The sequence below is a fragment of the Struthio camelus genome, chromosome 17 (assembly GCF_040807025.1).
Source record: "Struthio camelus isolate bStrCam1 chromosome 17, bStrCam1.hap1, whole genome shotgun sequence".
Lineage (NCBI taxonomy): Eukaryota > Metazoa > Chordata > Aves > Struthioniformes > Struthionidae > Struthio > Struthio camelus.
This window is the reverse complement of record NC_090958.1, coordinates 19057213-19078625: the sequence shown is the minus strand read 5'-3', so window position 1 is coordinate 19078625 and position 21413 is coordinate 19057213. Positions and strand designations below refer to the sequence as shown.

General features: G+C 52.6%; 1 protein-coding gene across 5 annotated transcripts in view; it reads right to left on the bottom strand.

Annotated features, from left to right (window-relative positions):
• Nucleotides 1-561: 561 nt before the first annotated feature.
• ACACB (acetyl-CoA carboxylase beta) overlaps nt 562-21413 on the bottom strand; it is a 37070-nt gene continuing 16218 nt past the window's right edge. For 3 of the 5 annotated variants that reach the window (XM_009682979.2, XM_068911086.1, XM_068911087.1), the window contains 38 exons: nt 20680-20761; nt 20016-20161; nt 19761-19911; nt 19417-19551; nt 18676-18822; nt 18308-18496; nt 18035-18135; nt 17777-17865; nt 17561-17685; nt 16698-16811; nt 16508-16621; nt 15997-16086; nt 15701-15819; nt 14504-14641; nt 13871-13970; nt 13663-13770; nt 13419-13475; nt 12914-12955; nt 12587-12802; nt 12229-12384; nt 11317-11520; nt 10547-10702; nt 9973-10095; nt 9496-9765; nt 9030-9127; nt 8724-8844; nt 8368-8478; nt 7622-7765; nt 7402-7522; nt 7120-7216; nt 6776-6872; nt 6384-6519; nt 5702-5879; nt 5072-5184; nt 3979-4133; nt 3419-3589; nt 2413-2549; nt 562-2166 (listed from right to left, as the gene is read on the bottom strand). In XM_009682979.2, coding sequence (XP_009681274.2) covers nt 2040-2166; nt 2413-2549; nt 3419-3589; nt 3979-4133; nt 5072-5184; nt 5702-5879; nt 6384-6519; nt 6776-6872; nt 7120-7216; nt 7402-7522; nt 7622-7765; nt 8368-8478; nt 8724-8844; nt 9030-9127; nt 9496-9765; nt 9973-10095; nt 10547-10702; nt 11317-11520; nt 12229-12384; nt 12587-12802; nt 12914-12955; nt 13419-13475; nt 13663-13770; nt 13871-13970; nt 14504-14641; nt 15701-15819; nt 15997-16086; nt 16508-16621; nt 16698-16811; nt 17561-17685; nt 17777-17865; nt 18035-18135; nt 18308-18496; nt 18676-18822; nt 19417-19551; nt 19761-19911; nt 20016-20161; nt 20680-20761 — 4978 coding nt within the window. In that variant the 3' untranslated portion in view covers nt 562-2039. Of the gene's footprint in view, nt 2167-2412; nt 2550-3418; nt 3590-3978; nt 4134-5071; nt 5185-5701; nt 5880-6383; nt 6520-6775; nt 6873-7119; nt 7217-7401; nt 7523-7621; nt 7766-8367; nt 8479-8723; nt 8845-9029; nt 9128-9495; nt 9766-9972; nt 10096-10546; nt 10703-11316; nt 11521-12228; nt 12385-12586; nt 12803-12913; nt 12956-13418; nt 13476-13662; nt 13771-13870; nt 13971-14503; nt 14642-15700; nt 15820-15996; nt 16087-16507; nt 16622-16697; nt 16812-17560; nt 17686-17776; nt 17866-18034; nt 18136-18307; nt 18497-18675; nt 18823-19416; nt 19552-19760; nt 19912-20015; nt 20162-20679; nt 20762-21413 lie in introns of those variants that run through there. The other 2 variants (XR_011135060.1, XM_068911088.1) reach the window with 2 other exon arrangements.

The window sequence follows — 21413 nt, the reverse complement described above, 5'->3', positions numbered from 1 at the left end:
TAAATACAACGTCCAAGCCGAGGGTTAGGATGTGTTTTACCCTCACAACTATAGGTAGAATAGAAAGTTATAAAAAGCTGAGGTACTTGTTTCATTTCACTCAGCAAGCCAGAAATTAAACACTGCAGGAGTCCTAGTCCCCAGAGCCTTGCTCCTTTCCACTGACAGTTCAGTAGGTAACGAAATGCCACCGCACTAAGTTCCCTTCAGGACACCCCCTGTGACAGAAGTGCTGCTAAGTTTCTGCCTTTTTCCCTGGCTCAAATCTGCCAGAAGAATAACATTTTAGAGGTATTTAATGCACGTGCTCTTTTCCACTCATCAACATGCTGCTGAAAAAGCTCTGTACCCTAATTCATGAAAGGACTCTGGTTTTGGGACAGGAGTTCACAGGAGGGGCACTATGCTCTGCACTGAAATAGTTTCTGCGCTCCAGGAAAGAGCGCTACACACCACACAGCGGCAGAGGTCTCTGCTCTGGATGCTTTACACGGTTCAACATCCACTTCTCAGATCCTCCGTATTTTATACCATGACAGAAGAAACAAAAGTCAGGAAAGCTTCCTTGAGAACTGTGGTCTTTTTATTGTCAGTAGCTTAGCTGGGTGTTTCCAGCCTACAGTGCGCTTCTGCACCCTCCTTTCCGTGACAAAGTGCAGTAACACCTTTCAAACCAGAAAGCATTCAGTAACCCTCTTTCCACCTCCACAGCAGAGAAACCTCACTGGGACACTGGCAGGAGCCCCTGGCCCAACAAGCACAACTGTTTCCCTTCAGTCTGCTCTAAAGGGACCAAGGAGGTGGGCAACACTGCCACATCACGGGCATACCGGCACTGTACGTGAAACAGGCATCCGTGCCTTTCGTTGCCATAGCACTTCCCCATCTTCCTCCGAGAGCCAAAGCTAAGCCTACTCGGGTGAAACGGTGCACCTGCAGCGAGAGGTTGCACAGCTAAAGACATTAAGAAAGTACAGATTCAACTTACTCTTCCACTACGTGAACCAACTGATTAAAGGCTGCCTGGGAACGAGGTATGGTTGCAAGCAGGCAACAAGCTCGCCACTGCTTCGTGGTTCAATGGAGGAGGGGTCACTCCGACGTGCCGGTGCAGGTGAACCTGGAGCCATATCCTCCCTCCTCTCCTGCACCCGCGGCAGATGCAGACGGAGAACATCCAAAGGAGCTGTGGCATGAGACAGAAAAGGATGTGAAACTGAGGAGAGGAACAGACAGTTCAGTTGCTCTGTTGTTTCCTGGTCAAACTGTGGTGGCTCTGCTGATATTTCCACTGCAACAGCTACAAATACAGTCCACTGGTGACAGGTGAAAGAAAGAGGCTGAAAACAGCTCTGGATCAAGTCTTTTCCTCACCATCAGCTACTCTTAATTGCATCTACAGATCACTCCCAAACAAGGGGAAGAATGAGACAAACTGCTCCTCACAGTTACTTAGTTTATTTTTAAAACATCAGCTTGAGACTGTTTCTTAAACAAGATTTCCTTGTGCTGGTACATGGTCAGCCACAACACCCAGCAGCACAGAGACCTCTTCCTTGACACAACTCCCCAGTGATGCCTGTGCCACTCCATTTGTGCTTCCAGCTCCATTCACCTGTGAAACGTGTCTGACTCCGATGTTTGTTTTAAAGATTAATGCCAGTGCTTGCAATTAAAACACAGTAAAAGATTTTAAATTCTTTCTAAAACCAACGTCTGGTCTGTCCCTCAGTTGCACCAGGTACAAGGCTGCAAGAACTGGCTTAGGCCAACCTTAACTTCTGCAAAACTACCCCTGTAAACTTGTATCAACTCCACCTCCAGTGGCAGAAGGACCGCCACATGGACAGAGAGATGGTCTTCATAATCTAAAATATAAACACTGGCACCCTTTATTTAGGCACACGATACGAGTCTAAGGCTTCAAGTCTTGGGCTGAGTAACCGGGTAGGGAGCGATGTCTGGTCTCAGAGTAGCAGCTTATCCACATGTCCCTCCTGCCCTGCAGCGATTGCCCTGCACGACAGCAGCCTCCTGGGTCAGGACGGGCTGGAATTATCCACTGTCGATAAGAGACGGGCGACCTGGGCCTTCTGCGCACGGCTGATGTGCTGAGCCATCTGGATGATGCAGTCCATGGCGACCTCGGGGTTTGCTTGGACCAAGCTGCAACACAGACAGGAGAGCACAGCTGTCATTGGAGCACGGTCAGCGTGCCGGTCGCTGAACACGGCTCAGAAGTGATACGTTCTGGTCAGACGGTTTTGTAGCCTAAGCAAGAACCACCTTGCCTCGGCCACGCACTGTTCCCAGCTCAGGAGGCAATGACATTGCCTTACTGCAGCCAACAGCACCTCTCATGCTTCATGGGGCTTTTCGCAACACAGCTCCCGAGCGCCCTCAGCCACTCACTTCCGGATCTGCTTGAGAGCGTAGTCCCGCTTCAAGTACTTGATGTTCTCCCGAATGGCCGACTGGACACCGTCGTCCTCCTGCAGCTGCTTCTCCAGCCACTCCACCACCACCTGGTTGTTGTCCCAGAGGTAGCCCTGGGGAGAGCAGCACTGTAGGGAGCACTGTGGGGACTCCCAGGTCCCAGCCCAGCCTGCCTCTCCCTCCTCCTCTACACCGTGTCCTGTGGCTTTTTCCTCTCACTACACAGCCAGACGTTTGGACTATTCTTCTCAGTCCTGCATATATGTGCTTGTTTCTTGGGTTCCAGTTCTTTAACTCCTTCCCTGAAAGCCCTCTCTCATGGTCACCACCGTCTCATCTTCCTCCCAGCCACTGAGCTTCTGATAAGCACAGCTAAGGAAGGTAGAGTTAACCATGCCGCCCAGCAGCACAGCGCCACTCCCTCCTCGGCTCTTTGCTCTCCCCTAGTCCAATGTAACAGTGCAGAAAAGGTTCAGTTTGGAAATCAAAACTCAGGAAAGCTTTGTGGCCTGTTTAAAATGTTTACTTGTGCCTGCCCTTTGGCCACTTATTCTCCAGCTCACAAAGTATTCTTTACCTGGTGAGCTTTGTAAGCCACTGCACATACGCTTGAGGGCAGACAGCACTGCTCAAATGCAAATGCCTGAAGTCTCATTTCTGCAATGGGAAGCCCTATCTGATGGCAAAAAATTAAGATGCTGGTATTATTCTGGGGCCATCTTGCTACAGTTGAACACCTGCATCCAACTGAGATCACCTAATTTGAAGGGATAGCCCCAGTTTCAGGGCTGCTTGCATCCTCGCCCTGACACAAGCTGCAGAACAGCAATCCCTATCGCATGTTTAAACCCAATAGGAAGCAGAGGTGAAACACCCAGGAGAACGAGAGTGAGGCAGCTGCCCTCAGTGGGACCGGGACCACCGTGGCAGCCACCCGGGCATCAGGGACACAGGCATTTCAGGAAGCCGAGGCTCGCAGTACCTTGGCAGCTCCTTCTGTCTCCATGAACCAGCGCCGCAGCATTGACTGGATGTGGATGTGGCTCAGCTCGCTGTTTGCCTTCAGGATCTCCGCCTTCACCACCTCTTCCAGGAGCAGCCGTCGCAGCCGCCAGTAGAGGAACGAGCGGGCGTTCTTCCACTCCAGGATGTCCTGCAGAAGGGAGGGTCAGGGCCTGGGTTCACGTTTTGTAGAAAACGGCCCTGGGAGGAAGAACAGCTGATGAGCAGCAACTGCTCGCTCACAGGTCTTGACCCGGCGCCAAGGGGGTGCAGGGCAGGTCTGCAAGCCAGCGTGGGCTTGAGCAGAGAGCAACACCTGGGGCAGAAACAGCACATCAAGCGGCAACCTTGGCCTCCATGAGAGGGGAATTTCCCTTCCACCTTCATGCTGCAGCAGCAAAAAAACCCCCCAAAAAACAACAACAAAATCCCAAACAAACAAAAACCACAAAAACCAGCCCGTGCCAATGCCCTCCCCCAGGACTGACACGCAGCCAGCCCCACTGATGCCAAAGGAGCGAGCCAAGCACCCTCGCTCACCGTAATGACGCCTTTCTCCTGCATGCGGCCCGGGGTGTCGTGCAGGTCGGCAAAGTGCACGGCCACCTGGTAGTACGTGGGCAGCAGGAGCTCCTCCCGGGCCTTGAGCTGCTTCTCCAGCTCCTGGCGCTCTGCGTCCGACAGCTCGGGCGTACCTGCACCCGAAGACACACTGCACTGAGCAGCCCGCCGGTCTCATTCGCCGCCATGGCGGCACTGCACAGTGGCCAGCCCAGCAGCGTTTTCTGCTGCTGTTCCAATAGAAAGCTTATTTAAAAGCACCTTTATTCCACTGCTGAACAAAACGCTTAGTGACCTCAATCACAGCCACACTGCCCATGCTCCAGGCAGCTTCGTAGGAGGCACCTCCTGCAGCCACGCAGCTTTGCAGACTAACACAGGATCTGGGATCCTCTACTCTGCTTCTATCCTTACTGTCCACCTGAGGGAACAGGACTTCCCAAGTGATGTCCCTTTCGCTTTGGCACATTTAGACCCATGCCTGGAGGCCAGCCAGAGAAAATCCTGGGCTGTGAAAGGGCTGTACTGTGTCCAGTGCAAGAGAGGAAGGAGATGGTGTTCACAGCCGCCACGCTTGAGGACTTCAGACTTTGGTGGGGACTGCTTTTCAGCAGGGTGGAAGGGAGCATGTGAGGGATGCAGGCAAGGACCTTCCAACTCAGCCGCTCACTCTCCACCGTTTGCTGCAGACAGAAGCTGACCACACAGGGCAAAAGGAGATCGAGTGCACTAAAGGCAGCCTCTGTCCAGCTCTGAAATGATTATTTGTCATCCTATTCAGCACTGATGCATCAGGGCTGTTCTTTATCTCAAAGCATGGGAGCAGTTGCTGCAGTTCCAGGACAGAGTCCGGCACCCTCTGCAGAGCCAGGGCAGGTAAATACTGGTATTGTAAAGTACTGCTATGTCCCCTTACAGGGTTTCATTATCAGAAACATTGTAAGAAATTTTCACGAAGATATGAACCATAAAAAAGGGGTTCCTGAGGGTATGCAATGCCACCATAGTGTCTGAGCCACATATTTGAACATATCACTAGCTAGCAACACAAGCTGAAATACCCTTCCCTTACCCAGCTGCTCAACAAGCCTGGCATAAACTGCATCAATCCTTCTCATGGTCTTCACCAAATCTTTCTTCCTGAACTTGATCTCTACTGTTCCTCCAGGCTCCAAAATGCCGCCCCTGGAAAAAAAGTTTGGTGAAGCAGGGACTGGCCTGCACGAGACAAATAAATCCTGAGACAAACTTCCTCGTTCCACATTGCTGACAGCTAAGTGCTGTGGTAGACAACTCTCACTTTTAAGAATTAGGGACAGAGAAAACCTAACCTAAGTGGTTTTCTTTCCAGTCTGTGGGATTCTTGTCTATCTTTCCACTCCTTACAACTTGTTCTAGTGCACATTAGTTCAGTTTAAAGAAGAGATAAAAGAGTGATATATTTATCCCCTGTCAGCCTTCACTAGACATAGGACGACATCCCCAGTAAAATACCTAGCAAGCTGCTCTGTAAGAATTCAAGAACTTTTAGCTGTTATTAACTGAAGGGTAATAAAATACCAATCTCCAGTGATCCAAGGTCTCTGCACACAAGATTATGACTCCGCAAAGATCATGCACTGGCTTTCATTTGTCCATGCGTAGGCTGCAGGGAGCACGCAGGCATTTCACACATGTCACGCAGAGGCACCGGGAGGCTGACCTGCTCTCCTTGTCCGCGTAGAGCTCCACGTACAGGGGGTTAATAGTGGAGTCGATGACCACCCAGGAGCCTCCCCGCAGTTCTGCGTGCGGTGGGATGTAGACCAGGACAGGCTGTTTAAAATCCCTGAGGCTATCGACAATGGACGCGCCGAACTTCAGCATTTGGTCGTACATGTCTGAAAGCCAAGGGGACTCAGCGACCAGGTGCTCTCGCGGCCACTGGGGCTACTGCTGGCACCAGGACAAGTGGGGGCCAGCGAGCTGTGCCCAGTGTAACACGTGGGCCACGCTGCCCTGTTCTCTACAAAAGCTCCTGCCTCTTTCACATCCCACTGTTGCCCCTTTCCTCCTTCCCCAGGAGCACCAGGGAACACTGGTATCACTCTAAAGCACATCAGCCTTTCTCGTCCAGCTGCCCAAAGCTCTTTTCTCCATCAGAGAAGCCAAACAAGCCCCAAAAACCAGACCAGCAGCAAGTCACCCAGTCCCAGGACCCATGTCCCAGCAATGTCATATGGTCTCCCCCAGCCCGACCCCACATCCCTGAAGGGCGCAAGCGAGGGGAGCCTAGACAGGCTGCTTTGGGCATCTGGGAGCCCCTGGACCACGCGGGGCAGTGGGAGGGCGACAGGCCCCAGCGCGGCCAGGGCTTTGCAGTCGCTGCCCCTAGGGGCAGGTACCTTTCATGCCGCTGGAGAAGCCTCGCCAGTTGGCAAAGATCATCAGAGGCAGATGCTCCCGGTTGAAGTCTCGAATAGCTTGGGCAGTTTTAAAAGCAGAGTCTGGAAACCACACCTGTCCGGCCTGCTGGATTATCTGAAAAAGAGGCGAGCAGGAACGTTCAGATCAGTGCTGGCATCTCCTGGCACCGAGTGCTGGCAGGTCACTAACACATAGCATGCAAAAATTGGAAGAAAATTAAATTGACCAAGCCCCATTGATTTCACCAGTCTTGAAACAGAATCAAGACTCAAAAGGATTACACCAAGCAGGCTTTTCTCCTTTTTTTCCCAGCCTCCCTCCTGGATACTCTGCATCTGGAGCCTGGTCCTCCTAAGGTCTCCCACCACACCTTTGCCTCCGAGTCCAAGTTGGCAGGGTCAGCAGGTATCGTCACCTCCACAGTGCGAGTCTCAACGGCGATGACACCCACAGGGAGGCCTCCCAACCTGCGGTGAGGCAGGGTGGCCTTAGCACCCACAGCGTGGGCTGGCTCTCCCCCTGACCCTGCACCCCAGCCAGAGGGATCCCCCTTCTCCCCACCCCGCAGCAGCTGGTGCCCCTTCCCCAGGAGAAGGCGGCTGGCTGAGGGCCGGCTGCTGCGCACGTGAGCCTCTCTGAGCAGCGGAGCTCGGTGGGAGCTCGTGGGCCCAGGTGGCAAGCACCCCGCCGGGAACGCCACGTTTGCCTCTGTACCTGGCTCTGCCGACGACAACTGTCTGAGCCCAGGGCCTCATGATCTCCAGGAAGCTGCCTTGATCAAAGAAGCCGCTCTGCCAGGTTCCCTTGAGAGCTGCAGAGGCAGAGTACAGAGCGGGGAAAAAAAACAAACAAACAAACCGACCAGTGAGCACAGAGCGGGTCCCTGCCCAGCAACACGCAGCAATAACCACCATCTGCAAAGGGTCGGGAGGATTTTACAGCCACAAAAAGCATAGGGGAGAGCTGCTGCAGAGGTCTCAGGCTGCCCTCACTTACTTGGATGTGGTCTCCCTGCCAGCATCCATCTGGGGTCATAGGGGACTTTGGAAGGGACAAAATCTATTTCTCTTTCAACGGGGTCACTTATGGCAGTGACAGGCACTGGGCTATGGTTATCCTGTAAGGAGAAAGCCCCAAAGTGCAGGTCATCAGCCAGGAACTCCAGTAACAGTGAAGATTTACACCCCTACGTTGCCATCCTGAAGCACCCACCTACCTTTGGCATGTACGAAAGCCACTGCAGGATGGTGTAGACCCCCTCAAAATCATCCGGGACCGTGACGTGGGAAACACCATTATTGTGCATGATCTGCACGCCTCCCAGCTGGTTATTGGATGTGTAAACTTCACGCCCCAAAACCTAGTCAAAATTATTAACAGAAACACATATATCATTCTGCTAAAGCAGAAGCCACCCCTCCTTGTCTGTTTTAAGTCAAATTTTTGCACAAGCCCATGCCCACTGGTTTGAGGCTGAATTTGAACCTCCACCTACAAGGCGGATGTTTAACGTAGGGTCTCCTTAGTTTAAGAGCTAAAGAGCAAGTGCCTTTTGGATCAGCTTAACTAAGGTCTCCACTCCAACTAGTGAGATTCTGCTTGGAGACGAGTCCTGCCCACGGGAGGGCCTAGGACCCTGGGACGGGAGCTGAACAAGTCCCTGCAGCAGCTTTGTGACCCAGCCCTGCTGCTCAGCCTCTCTGCCTGGGAACGACACAGGACAGAGGGACACAGGTTGACCTGGCCAGTAAAGCAATATCACATAGGTGTTAGGCAGCATTTTACAATTCCTTCATCACCAAAACAAGCCCAGGTGTACTTCTCCTGCAGGCTCCCTGAAGCGATGTAGACTAAGCTATGATCTTTTCCCATGGGACAGGGCTCGTGCGGGGAAGGAGCACCCTTCCTTAGCAGTGGAAGGGATAGACTCAGGGAAGATACCATGCCCGGAGCGCACATTACCTTGTTGAGAGCCGTGACTCCAGTGAGGATGATGTGGGAATTCTCCACCTGGATGACACGCTGGCCCAGTCTCACCAGGTAAGCGCCGATCCCAATGGCACGACATGTCACCTGGGGCACACACATGAGGATACACAGAATTACCATGGAAAATGGGCTGCAGAATAATCAGCAAGTGCCAGGAGAACTACGCGCTCCCTTCCGACTCTGCAGGAGTCGGCACAGTGGGGCGACTCAGTTTCATTAGGTCACTTGTCACATCCCATTATTCCCCCAAGGGTGATCCTAAAGGCAAGCTCAAGAGCCGTGTCCTTTTCTAGGAAGAGAGGAGCAGGGAAAGGGTTCAAAGGCTGTACCATGCTAATGGTCACTATTTCCTCGTAAGCTCGAGAAGATTCCCCAGCGATGGTACCGGCAGCTCTCAGGTTTTCCACCCCAAATCCGTTCTCTTTCCCAATGATGTCCATGAGGACGTACCTGCAAGGAAGGCAGAGACACGGCGTCACAGATAGGACAGAGGAAACCACTCAGTTGCCAAGTCTCATTCAGCAGGACGCTGAGCCAGGACACGGGAGGCCTGGATCTCGTCGTGGGCACAGGGCAAGGCCCTGCCGCAGCCTGCCTGCCTCGAGCGCAAGCCAAGCGAGACAGTGACAACTCACCTGGACTCTCCCCCTTCCTCGACGTGCTCACAGTGCACCGAGTTCGCGGAGCTAATCCTCGTGTAGTCCTGGGGAGTCAGGTACAGATACCTGAACCCCTGAAAAGGAAGATGAGGAGGACGAGTTGCAGAACCCCCTGTACATGCACTCATGTGGGACACAGCCTCACTCCAAACTCACACCCCAACCCAAACCCAGTCTGTGCAGCACCACCGCAGTCAGGGACGCGGCTAGACAAGCCTCTGCTGGCACGGCTCCTCCGGCATTGCACCTTTATTCCCACCTCGATGGAGAAAGCAGAGCGAACCCTCCCCGTGGCACTGGGCATGCACATGTGCTCACCCCCCAGCACTACCTGGTCTCAGTTGATCCAACAGTGGGAGCTTTAACTCCCCGTTTAGTTCTTGACCTTCCCCAAATAAGTCCGTTATTTTCTCTAATGGTGGAAAAGGAGGTGCACACACACCTTGTACGGGTCTGCAGGGTCCACCCAGGCCACCTGGAACATATGCTTTATCTCATCCGCAAAGCCAATGCGGGCACCGCTGTTGGCAGCGATGTAGACGCGGGGGATGCCTTCAGCACGGGCCAGCTCCGAAGCTCTAAGGAAGAGTAAGTCCTCTTCTGGCCCGAAGGAGCCAATCTTGTGCGTGATGTCATTGCAGATGAGCACAATGTCCCGGCCTTTCGGATACTCTGGGGTCTTCAGCTTCATTTTGAAAGCAACCATCCCGACCTGTCCCCAAACAGCACAAGGTCACAGGGGCAGGTTGCTCCAGAGAAATAAGGTCAGAGTTGAACCTCACAATTCCTACTTGAAGAGCCTCCCCTGTGAGCTAAACATAGCTGGATCTGGGAAGCCCTCCAACAATTTGCACCTTGCCATAGCACAGCTTCCCCCCACCCAGCTCTCTCTCTCTGTTCCCAGTTCATTTGCAGTTACCTCATTCCCTCCAGGCAGCCTGTTCATCTGCACCAGCTGCCCCTGCGAGTCCAGCACCAGCTCAGTGTAAGTCAGGACGTCCTTGGGGTACAGCTCTGTGGAGCCCCACAGCTTGAAGAGCGCCTGCAGAGACACCACACGTAGGACAAGTTCAAAACGCAGGGGCTGCAGCAGCTCCAAAGCTATTGACAAATGCAAACGTCCACTCCTGCAGCAATTTGGGACTTCATGTGGAGGGGAAAAAGAGAAAAAAAGAAAGAAAGAAGGAGGGGGCCCCAGAGCCACACAGAGCCCTCAGCCTGCTGCAGTCCTCCCTGCATGCAGCTTTCTGGCTCACATCCTCCAACAGTACAACTATGTCAAATTTCAAGAGTTAGGAATTGGTTTAGAAATACTTCAATACAATCAAAAACATGGGGGTTTGGGCTCATGGTTTTCCTTCTCCTCTCCCCACTCCCCCCTTTACCAGCTCAGGAGAAAGGCATTTTTAATCCAGATAGGAAAATCTAGGGAGGGAGGGGAAGAAAAGGAAATTATTTAATTTGCAACCTCTTTCTGCTCAGCCTGGACTCACCTGCCTGATCATTTCTGGGAAGTCATATACATAAGTAGTGCCCAAGGTCTGGGCCTGGAACCGCTTGGCCTGAAGTAGGTCCTTAGTGACATACGGTGTGTTAATGAGCATCCCGTGCTGCGGCCCTTGCTTATCACCGTAGGACTGAAACATGATCTGGGAAGAAGGGCAGAGAGAGTTGGCTCTTTTCCTGCAGCACGTGGACAAATCGCTCTCTGCAAAGTTAAGGTGCAAGAGCCTTGCAGGGCCCAGAGTGCTGGCTAGATCTGCCTGGCTAAGTTGCTTGTGTCCATGGCTCTACCTGATCAAACGACAACATGATTTTGTCACCTCGATAAGGAGGTGTGGTGTGGAGATTGTGTGCTGCAAGTACCAGCAACACCCTAATGCTGCCCTCTGTGTCCCAGACTGAAAGCCACCTGGTTACACACCAGCAGTAGCCTTGGGGTTCAGCACCACTTCCAGAGCTGAGCATCGCTCTGAGGTGCCCAAATGGCTGCAGCACACAAGGAGACGAAATCTGACAGGCCTTAGAAACACTGCTGTTTGGGGCCATGGGGTGGCGTCTCCAGGCTCTAGGAGTCAGATCCGCACTGCAGGTGTAGGGATGGTTTCTGCAGAAGTCCCCGAACACTTTGCTGTAGGGGATACTCGCTTGGGCTAGAATAGAGGAGCACCAGCTGAAGTGGTGCTGCAGGGCGGGAGCATTTCAGGGGCTGGGCGCTCACGGTCGGGTTTCTGCTTGCTACCAGCAACTGCACGTTACTCACGTTCCCAGTGCTGAGGTCCCTCACTTCCTTGTAGAGGCTGATGTCCAGGTAGTAGCCAGACTCATTGGTCAGGAAGAGGCGGATGGGGATAGCTGTTGTGGTCGGCGTCAGTCGGATGTTGATCTTCACCTCGGCCTGCAGCACCCGGAGCTTCCAGAGCCGGCTCCCGTAGCGCATCACCATGGAGCGCACCGACTCCTCGATCTGGGCACAGGAAAGCAGGCGGCTGGGTCCCCGCACCAGCAAAACCGATGTCCTTCGCACGGCTCAGGACACGGTGCATTCAAGCCCCGAGCACCCCATCATATCTCCATCTCAAAGAGCCATTTCAGATTTGCTCTGGGCAAGCCCCTTCCTTCTCTCCATCCCTCCCCGGCGGCTGGTGCTGCCATCCAGCCTCTCTGCTGGGAATAAGGAAAACCAGTGCTCTACATTTGCCTGAGTGGACACAACCCCCCTCTTTCAGGCTGTGTCCTGCTGGGGAAGAAGAGCCTGCTGCCTACCCTCACACCACCAAGCTGCCCGTTTGTCCAAGTCCTCGTGTAAAGCGCCAATTAACTCCTAAGCAGGAAATCTTAACACCTCCTCAGCAAACGGCCTTTCTGTCCCCTGCCCACTGCAAAGGCGCAACACAGAAAATAAGCTGCAGAGGCCTCCTGGGAGCTGCTGAATCCATCCCCCAGCCAAAGCAGGACCTCCCAGCGTGGTGGGGAGGTGAGGGGCCAGCAGCCTGTCTGCTCAGTGGCATGAGGGAAGATGTGATCTCCATCCTCAAATCAGTGCTGCACCAAGACACCTCTGGCTATATGACCTCCGTGAGACGGCCTGGAGCTGCCCCGGACACAGACACTTTACAAAGGGGCAGGTGAGCCCAGTAATCACAAAGGCAAGTGGGACTGCCGAGAAACTAACCTTGGAGGGGTCCATGACGACCGTTGGCACAAAGTTGAGGAAGATATGGTTACAGTCAGTGCGGACAGTCGTGTTGTTGAAGGCCACCTCCAGCTCGTCCATCGCTTCCAGGAGCAGCCGCTCGCCCTCGTTTTGCAGGTACTCAAAGGAGGCCTCCTGCAGTGCACGGGGCACGAGGGAGCTCATGCATAAGACAGACTTCTACGTCCAAGGTGCAACCACCTCCGTCCAAGTACCCAGGGCGAGCAAACTATGGCCCGCCCCCCCCGCCCCCAGGTCTCCCAAGAGCTATCCAGCAAAGCAGCGACACCTCTCTTTCCACTGCACAACCAGGGTTTGGGACCCTTTGTCACCTTGCCTTGGTGATTAGATCCGAGTGTCGTACAATGGCACGGATGAAAAACCGGTAGTCGGTGGCCTCGGTGCCTGCCTGCACTTTGGCAGCCCCCAGGTAGAGATGCATCTTGTGGTTGGCGCAGGGAATAGCTGTCAGGTCGAAGTTACGCATGCGGCTCAGCTCCAGCTGGAAGGCCAGGGCTGGCTCTAGGTGCCGATAAATGCGGTCCTCTGCAAACTGTTACACAGTGGAGAGGAGTGAGCAAGCTCCTAGCCAGGTGGCGTGGGGGCAAACTCTGCTTCCAGAAAGGTCTTGAAGCTGGTTACATCTCTGGTCAACAGCTCTTACCTCGTCTCTCGCTCTGAATGTAAAAAACTTTGGGAATTCTCTCTAGAGCAAAAGAAAAAGACAAGACAGTGGCACATGAATCCTAGCACTAGAGACAGACAGAGGTTCTTTCTGATTTTCAGTGAATTCATGAGAAGGGAAAAAAAACAAAACAAAAAAAACACACTCACACCCTGTAGGTTTCCTCTTTCCCCAAAAGAGGAGGAAACTGGAAATAATCCATGCCTCTTAAAGGCAACTGAAAGTTATGAAGCGACAAAGCAAGAATCACACGTTACTAAGTATGCTAGCTGCATAAATGCTAATGCAGGAGCTAAATCATTCACTTTATTAATTCACTGGCCCCTTTATTAATTAATTCCTAGCTTTTCCTTCTGATGCTTAGCTACAGCTGTCACTCAGTACTATGTCTCTAAGGTACTTGTAACTACGAGTTGACCTTTAGGGACACAGAAGCACAGCATGCCTAAAGTAACTGCCATTTAGCAGTCCTGTATCCACTGACCTGCTGGGCAATTAAGAACGTGATTCTCCGCAGACCACAGTCAACAAGGACGTTTTTCTACGTGGAAACAGAAGACAGTGTCATGCCACAGGGAAGACACTCACCGACCTCAAGAGAGGTTTAAATGCCTTCACTAAGGAAGCAAACAAAATCCAACAGGCTGTCAGGGGTGTGCTAGCACAGCCTTCAAAGGGGCAACACATGCACTACACATGCGTGCCAGGTCTGCAGCTGTGCAACAGACCTTGGACTGGGCAAAGGCTCTGAAGATCGGCACCAGCTCTTCATCCTCCAGGTGATCTGCCCATCTGAGCACAATGTTGAGGATGTGGATTGGCTCCTCTCGGATGTTCTGGCAACAAAACCTCGCAGTAAATCCTCATGTTTTGGCTCAGCAGCACCACTGCTGTCCCTGTACCTCCCGGGGGAGCTAGCAACAGTGTCACACCCACCTTGGCATCCTCTTCATCATAAATGGTGGCTCGTGCCTCACTGAACAGGGAGCTCTCTAAAGGCGGGTCTGCGAAGCAGGAGATCACTTCATCAAAGTTCCTGCCAGGGCCCAAACCAAGGGGATGGGGGACAGGGTGACAAGTCAGCACTTCCATATCTGTGTCGTGCCAAAGGCAACAGCTTGAAGGACCCACACTAGGAGGGGTTCAGGTACTAACAAACCATCCCAGGGTCATGGGCTGGCTCAGCTGGATTCCCTCACTGAGCACTGTGCTCCACCAGCAAGCAGCAAGGCCCAAAATCATGGAACACAGCTCTGAAATGCTTGTATTTTATGACACAGAAACGCTTCATGAATGCCAGGCAAGCACTCCCCAGGCCTGCAGGAACTGCATGAATTTAAAGAGCACCTCCACACATTCCCAAGTGACATACTGTGTCCTCACTAACTGTCATGCTGAAAACATCGCCTGCCCCTGACGAGACTGTGGCAAGAACAGGGAGCTGCTCCGAGCGCTGCCCAGCCACCAGCGACTTTGAGTCTTCCTCCAACTTCTACTCTACGATGACTGCAGCAGCACCTAAAAGGTGCATGCAATGACTGGCTGGGCACTGATTCTCTGCCTGCCTACCTTGTGAAATCCTCAAATCTGTCGAAGGCAACCATAGCTCCCATTCTCTGACTCAGGGGAGAAAAGCCACTGTCCATAAACAGCTCGGTGCTGTGCCGGGCCAGGTCCGGGTTAGAGATGCTGACGGGGACAGACAGCCTGCACAAGGGAACAAGGCAGCCATCAGACGCGGAGAGAGGCACCACTCCTCTGCTAACACCAGAGCTGTCACAAGAACTCGTGAAACTCATTTTGCAAAGCAAAAAGAAAGGATTAGCCACCAAAAATCCCTCTGTTGGACTGGAAGGTCTCTGCTCTGCCAGCATCCTGTGCATATAAACTTCTATCTACAGTTTTGCTTGAAGTTACTAAATAATAGCCATTTGTCTGCATTGACAGAGCTCTAATTATGACAGCTTAGGCCAAAGGGAGAGGAAGCAAGAGCCTGGCTTTTGCTCATCCCAGACAGCTGGGCCTACAGACTGCTTGGGCAAAGGTGCCTGCAGGACAGGCGATGCTGAGGTGCCTGGTGACACAGACTAAAACAACACCTCCAGGTGAAACTCACGCCAAGCCTGCTCATTATCTCCCATCAGGCCCAGCCAAGAACAGCTCTCCTCTTGCCTTCTATGCCAGTTTGCATTGCTACTCCTCTCATTACCCCTCTTTGCTAGGATTTTAGGCTCCAGAGCACTATCCAGTCAGCTGGAGGAGGGAGGCACAACTCACAACTGTTGCCCAGCTAGCTGACATCTTCCATTAGAGAGGGGGCATCCTGCTCTGCCAGCAAGAGGAAAACACGCAGTTGCCAGAGGCCAAGAATACAACAGTCACTTTGGTAAAGCACTTTGGCCAGCGCGGGGGCAGGGGGAGGGGGGGAATCCCTCCTCCCACACCAAAAAGTAAGTCCCCTTCTCCAGTTGGTCAAAGTGGAGAACCACAGCTGCCAAAAATCAAAGCAACGAAGAGCAGGCATTCACACAGACAACAACTAGACTGCCTGCCCACAACAGTCCAGCTGAGAGAGGCTTTAATTAAAGCCAGTCCAGGAAGGTTTATGAGCTCAACCTGAAGAAGGTTTACTAGTTTCCTCTGAGGGCCCTGCCACTTAGCAGGAAAAGAACAATGAATTCACAGCTTTGCAAAGAGGATTGCATCCATTGGCAAAGCTAGGGACTGGCAGAACCAGGTCAGAGACTGCATGATGATCTCTCCTACCTATTTGGATGAGATGAGGGCAGCATGAACTGAAACTCCACCACACAGGTGCCATCTGAGAGCTGGCGGTGCTGCAGGCTGTTCAGCTCATAAGCAATATATCCACGCCTCACATACACCTGGAGAAAGGATGGGGAGGGAGGAAGGTTAAAATTGTAGGTGCCCTCTCCTGGGATTCATGCATCAACCCTGATACGACATGGTGGCCATGATGAGAGCACGGCTCTCTCGGTGGCAGGCATGTTCTTGCTGTGCCCCACATAGCTCATCAAGACAACGAGCCCTCCAGCCCTTACCTCCAGTGCTGCCATGCGTACCACCTGGTTGGTGTGGTAGAAGAAGATGGGAAGCACATCAAAGATAGTGGTTTCCGAGAGGATCAGTTTCTGAGGGGAGAAAGTAAAATTCAGGGCAAGGATGAGGTGGGACATCCCCCCCCCCCCCGCCCCAAACCCCATCGCATCCACTGGTTCAGACATGAAGGATGGAGATTGGCCAGCACTTTAAGATACTTCTAGACACCCAGCACCAGCTTGCCATGAGGAAACCTCATGAGATCCTCGCTCCCTCCAAACAGGGGGGCAGAATGGGATAGGGACATGGTGTTCACCAGCAACAATCTGGCACATCATCTCCTCTGGTCTGCACCCACACAAACATTACTAGCCAATGCTGCAAGACTTTAAATGCCTTTCAGGCTTAGTTTTAAAACTAAGTGGCTTGCAGACAAAACTTCCTCACCAAAGCTAGCCAAAATGCTTGTCTGGAAAGCAAAATTCCCTCTTTCGAAAGTGTGAGATTCCCAACCTTCAGGTTTTCAGGGCAGTACTCGTGTCCGTACATGTCGATGGCAGAGAGGAATATGGACTCCACCTGGTTGTGCCTCAGCTCATAGGACGGCAGGTGAGACGCGATCAGCACCTGCAAGGGGGAGATGGTGGCTGGGAGAGCACGGGGGACCTGCTGGGACCAGGGGTCCAGTGTGGCGCTTGCTGACCTGCCTGGCTCTCAGCGCCACTTTGGAGTGCTCTGCCTTGCTGAGCTGCGTCAGCTCGTTGAGGATGGCTGTCAGCTCGTCCGTCAGCGTGGGGTCCCGGCCGCACAGCTGTTCCTGCAAGGGCAGAAGCAAAACCTCCCAGCAGCTGGTCCCTCCCATTCAGCACAGAATAAAACCTCCCCCGGCACCGTGCTGAGGCACGACAGGGAACGGGGAAGAAACCCAGGTCTTGAAAATGGGCAAAATGCTGTTCTGAAAGCCAAGTGCAGAAGTACAACGCAGAAGAGGGAAGATAACATCCTATTAATGAAGCAGCCAAACACATCAAGAATAGGAGCTTGAAAACAAAACGCAAACCCTGGGGACATATTAAACAGAGGAGAGCAAAACAGTTCATCAAGTATCTGCTAGCTTTAGAGCCCAAAGCACAGATGCAAGGGGAGGTAAGCCTGAGGGCTGCAGTCAGACGAGTACCAGGACCAACCAAGTTCTATCCCAAATCTAATGCCTTGGGCAAGGAGGGATTTAAAGCTTGCCTTGGCTTACTTGTCTGAAGTAGATGAAATAAGGAGAGGGAGTCATGGCCTCTGAAAGTCTCAGTGTGCAGCAAGCACCACATAGCGTGCCTGCTGCGCTGTGCCCTGCTGTCACTCTAGGCCACCCCTTGAGTGAGGGTGCAATGTCCTGTCCACCCTCCTCACCCAGGAAGCTGCTTACACACTCTTGTTTCTGTAACATCTTGAGGGACCTCTGCTACAGCAGAGCGGGAGCCTGGGCAGAACAGGAGCCTTTGAGGACACTTGCTGCAAGCCTTTATTTCTTGGAATCTCTGGGCACAGGCTGCTCCTGCCCTGTCTACTCACAATTAACATGGTCACCAGCAAGTTCTTCTTTGCCACCTGAGCATGTGAGAAGATGCACTCCAGGACCGGGGTCATGTCGGGCTTGTACTGCTCCCTCAGGCTGATGACACACTTGTCATAGTGAGCTGAGGAAGACAGCGGGCAACGTGCTGTTAGCCCTGATCCCCTGCCACCATGCAGCACCAGCTGGGGCAAACAAGTCTCCCCTTCCCTGACCTTGCTGGAACTGTGTCTCCACTTGCAAGTACCGTCGCAGCAGGTCCAGCATAACTGACTTCATGTAGCCCCGAATGCCGCTGCGGTACCTGGGGGAAGCAGGAGGGTCTAATCATGCTGCGAGGAGGAGCCATTCCTCCCTGCACAGAGCAGACAGCTTGATAACAGCAGGAAAGGTCACAATTAACAGTGGCTTCACAGATCGCAACACGGGCATATCCCCACGGTGGAGCAGGACACAACCCTAGGACGGCTCACCTCTGCACCAGCTGCACAATGCTCTGTGTGTTCATGAAGAAGACCTCCCGCTCTGCCTTCCTCTGGAGCATGGCCGCATGGCTGTCCAGCACGTTTGCAATCTGCCAGAGCAAGGACACAACCAGACGTGCTTTTAGGAATGACCAGGTCACAGGAACGCAACAGCCTCAGGCAGCGGACAGGGCTCAAAGCGAAGCTGTAGATGGACCAACTTAGGGTAAGCTGTGATATGTCAGCGAGAAACAGAGATGAGACTCCCCTTGTACCACTCACCTGCTGGCTAGGAAACCGGCACAGCACAGAGGTGATGTTACTGGCGTACTGCGCCATCACCTTCCTAATCGACTTCTCCACAGAGAGGGGGATTCTTCCAGAAATGCTCGTCATGATTTCCTGAAGCTCCAGGAGAGGCAGGGAGGGATCCCGCAGGGTATTCATCAGCTTGACCACCCACTCCTTTACCTACAGGACACAAAGGGCTGCGCTGCCTGCACCCACCAGTGCTCCCCAGGAAGTCAAGGGGCAGGTCTTGCTGACCCAGCAAACAGGCCGGGAAGACTAGACCGCTGACAGTTAACTGCATCCCCATTAAAAATTGCCTTGGGACTCGTGAGGAGAAGGCAGCACTCTGAGGCACCTACCTTGGCACTGAAGTAGGGCTCTGGCAGGCAGTAGCCGTTCATGACATTGATGAGATTGTCTAGCACATTGCGCAGGACCTGATGCAGCTTCTCCCCTGTGATGGGCAGGGTCTGCTGGGTCGGGAGGCCTCCCGTGAAAGGCTGAGCCTGTCCCAGGCGCAGGGAGAGAACAGGCACTCATGAGCATCAGAGGAGTGAAGCGGACCCAGATCTTTGCTGAAGTTAAATGAGCAGCCAGAAAGCTGCAGCTGTCTAATGGCCACAGAGAAAACGGTCTGGTTTCTGCTTTCGATCAAGGAGGCTCCCTCCTAATGGTCAGCATTCACATTTCAGCCATTGAGCCCATCATAAAAAAAGATGCAGGAGAGCTGCAGATGTGCACAGAATGTCATACTAAAAAACTTGCCTCATGGCAACTTCTACATACAGGTTAAGTGTGTTCACTGGATGCTTAAGAAGTGCAATGCTATGACACGCAGAACAGCTGTCAAGCTCTAAAGCAGCTGGTTCAAGGAAGTCACACAGCTCCTTGTGGCCCCCCACAGCATGACCTAGCCTAATGCAGCTCCTCTGCTTTTGGCCCTTGAGCAAGCGTCTGCCAGGTCTCTGCATGGCACTGTGCTGCCTTGAGGTGCCAAGTGAGCAAAATGCCTTGGAAGCAGAGGCAGGCGAGGGTCACAGAGAGCAGAGAGAGGAGAAAGCAGTAAGGCAACACTGTTCACTCCCAGCAGAAGTACTCACAGGTTTCACTTTGGTGGGATCGTCTAACTCAAGCCTGGCTATGACGCAGCCTGCTTCCAACAATGCTCCTGGCCGCTTTACGTAGCGTACACTGCCAGACTCCTCTACCGCCAGGGTCATAATAATTTTCATCACCTGCATGAGGAGCAGTGGGATATATTCACAGAACACAACGAGCAAGCACCACACATGTACCACAAAGCACCTTGGACACAACTTCATTGCAGATGTTAAATACTGGCAGTTTGATTTTTAATCATGCAGTTGACCCATTGTGGCTTAAAGGCTCATGGGAATGGGAAGCCCCAGGTCCTAGGGACTTCTCCAGGCTCTTCTGCACTTACCTCTATCTCTGCAAAAACATTCCCTTCTGCAACATGGCCTCCGTCTTCCACTGTGTACTGTAGCAGCTTCCCCGCAGAGGGCGATCGCAACACAGTTGGATCTTTCTCCTTCTCAAAGTCACATGTTTTGTTCCCAACGGTGATTCGGTATCTTAAGGACAGGGAAATTTCTCATTGCCAGATCAACTGGCCGCCTGCTCACTAGCTTGAAAGGGACCTTGCCCAGCAAGTGAGGGCTCAGTGAGATTGATGTACCTGTCAATCTCTTCCTTCATGTAGGTAGTGTAGCTGTTCCCATCGTAGGAGAGCAGCAGCCCCCCGTCATTCAGCCGGTGCACATCTATCTCTATGTGTGTGCCATTCATTATAATGACATATGTCGTCAGGGACTGGCGGGCGACCTGTGAGTAACACCCGGAGAGATCCCTCAATGCAAACATCTAAAACACAACAACCTTCACTGAGGGTGGTGGGGATGGCAGGTTGTTGATGAGCGTCTCCTAGGCACGTGGCACACGCATCGCTGCTATGGCCTACGCAAGAGCCGTGCTCTGCCATGTGCAGCAGCAGGACGGGGCCTGCACTTCACTGACTGCAGTCCTAGCCTTAGAAGGCTGGAGACAGTGGCCTTGTTCTGCATCTGCTGAGCTGTTTATTAAACAGCTGCTTTCATTGTCAGGAGTTATTTAAGTAAAGCTAGACTTACTGGGTTTAAAAGCAAGAAAATGGAATCTTATTAAACTCAAGAACAAGGGCAACAGGGTATATGAAAATGCCTGTCAGGTGCAAAAGGTTGATTAACCTAATATTTAGATTACATATTTTTAAAGGATGACCTCTTATTTACTGCATTTTTCCATACTGTAGCATTTGTCCTTAGTGTTTGTCCTTGTATCCTCCGGTACAATACTGTCTTTACCTGGAGAACATATTTCACACCTTCGTAGATGAGCTCCACGTCGACAATGTTCAGCAAGGAAGCTGCTGGCAGCACCTGACCTCTGGAACACAAGGATAAAGTCCGGCACCAGAAGAATTTGGAAGTATTTTTTGTTTTTAAGTGCTGGCCTAAAGCAAGCACAAGGAGCCAAGTATGTCAGATGTCATGAGCACATTCAAGCAATGCCTTGCTGTGACACTCAGCACGCTCAGAGCCAAGAGCTGAATTAGAACCGCCCGGGTCTGAGCAGGGAAGGCCGCGAAGGTGACCGCGGAGGGTCTTTCAGTGACCCACGTGACTGCTTCTTAAAAAGGCATCCGGAGTCAGTCCAGACACTGACAAAACACACTCAGATAGTGAAATGTGGGAGAGTCCCCAGTGTCCTCCAAGGCCAGAGGAATAACCTTGATGCTCCTGTGTACAAAAACAAAAGCAAGTGGCACTCAAGCGAGCCACTTCCCTTTGAAAGCTCTATTTTCATAACTGTGTGAAACTGTTTTTTCCCATGTAACAGATACAGTGATATCTGAGATACCAAAGCCTTGCGATCTATAGCAAATACCATTATTTCTCCTTCTATGAAATTGTCTAGAGGCGCAGCCTGGCTGTGGACCTGGTGTGCGGCTGAAGTTCAGGGTGGGCACTGCCTCTTAACTCGTGTAGTGTTTACAGCCTGGCCAGACAAGGAGGAGCAGGGGAAAGGAAAACGGCCC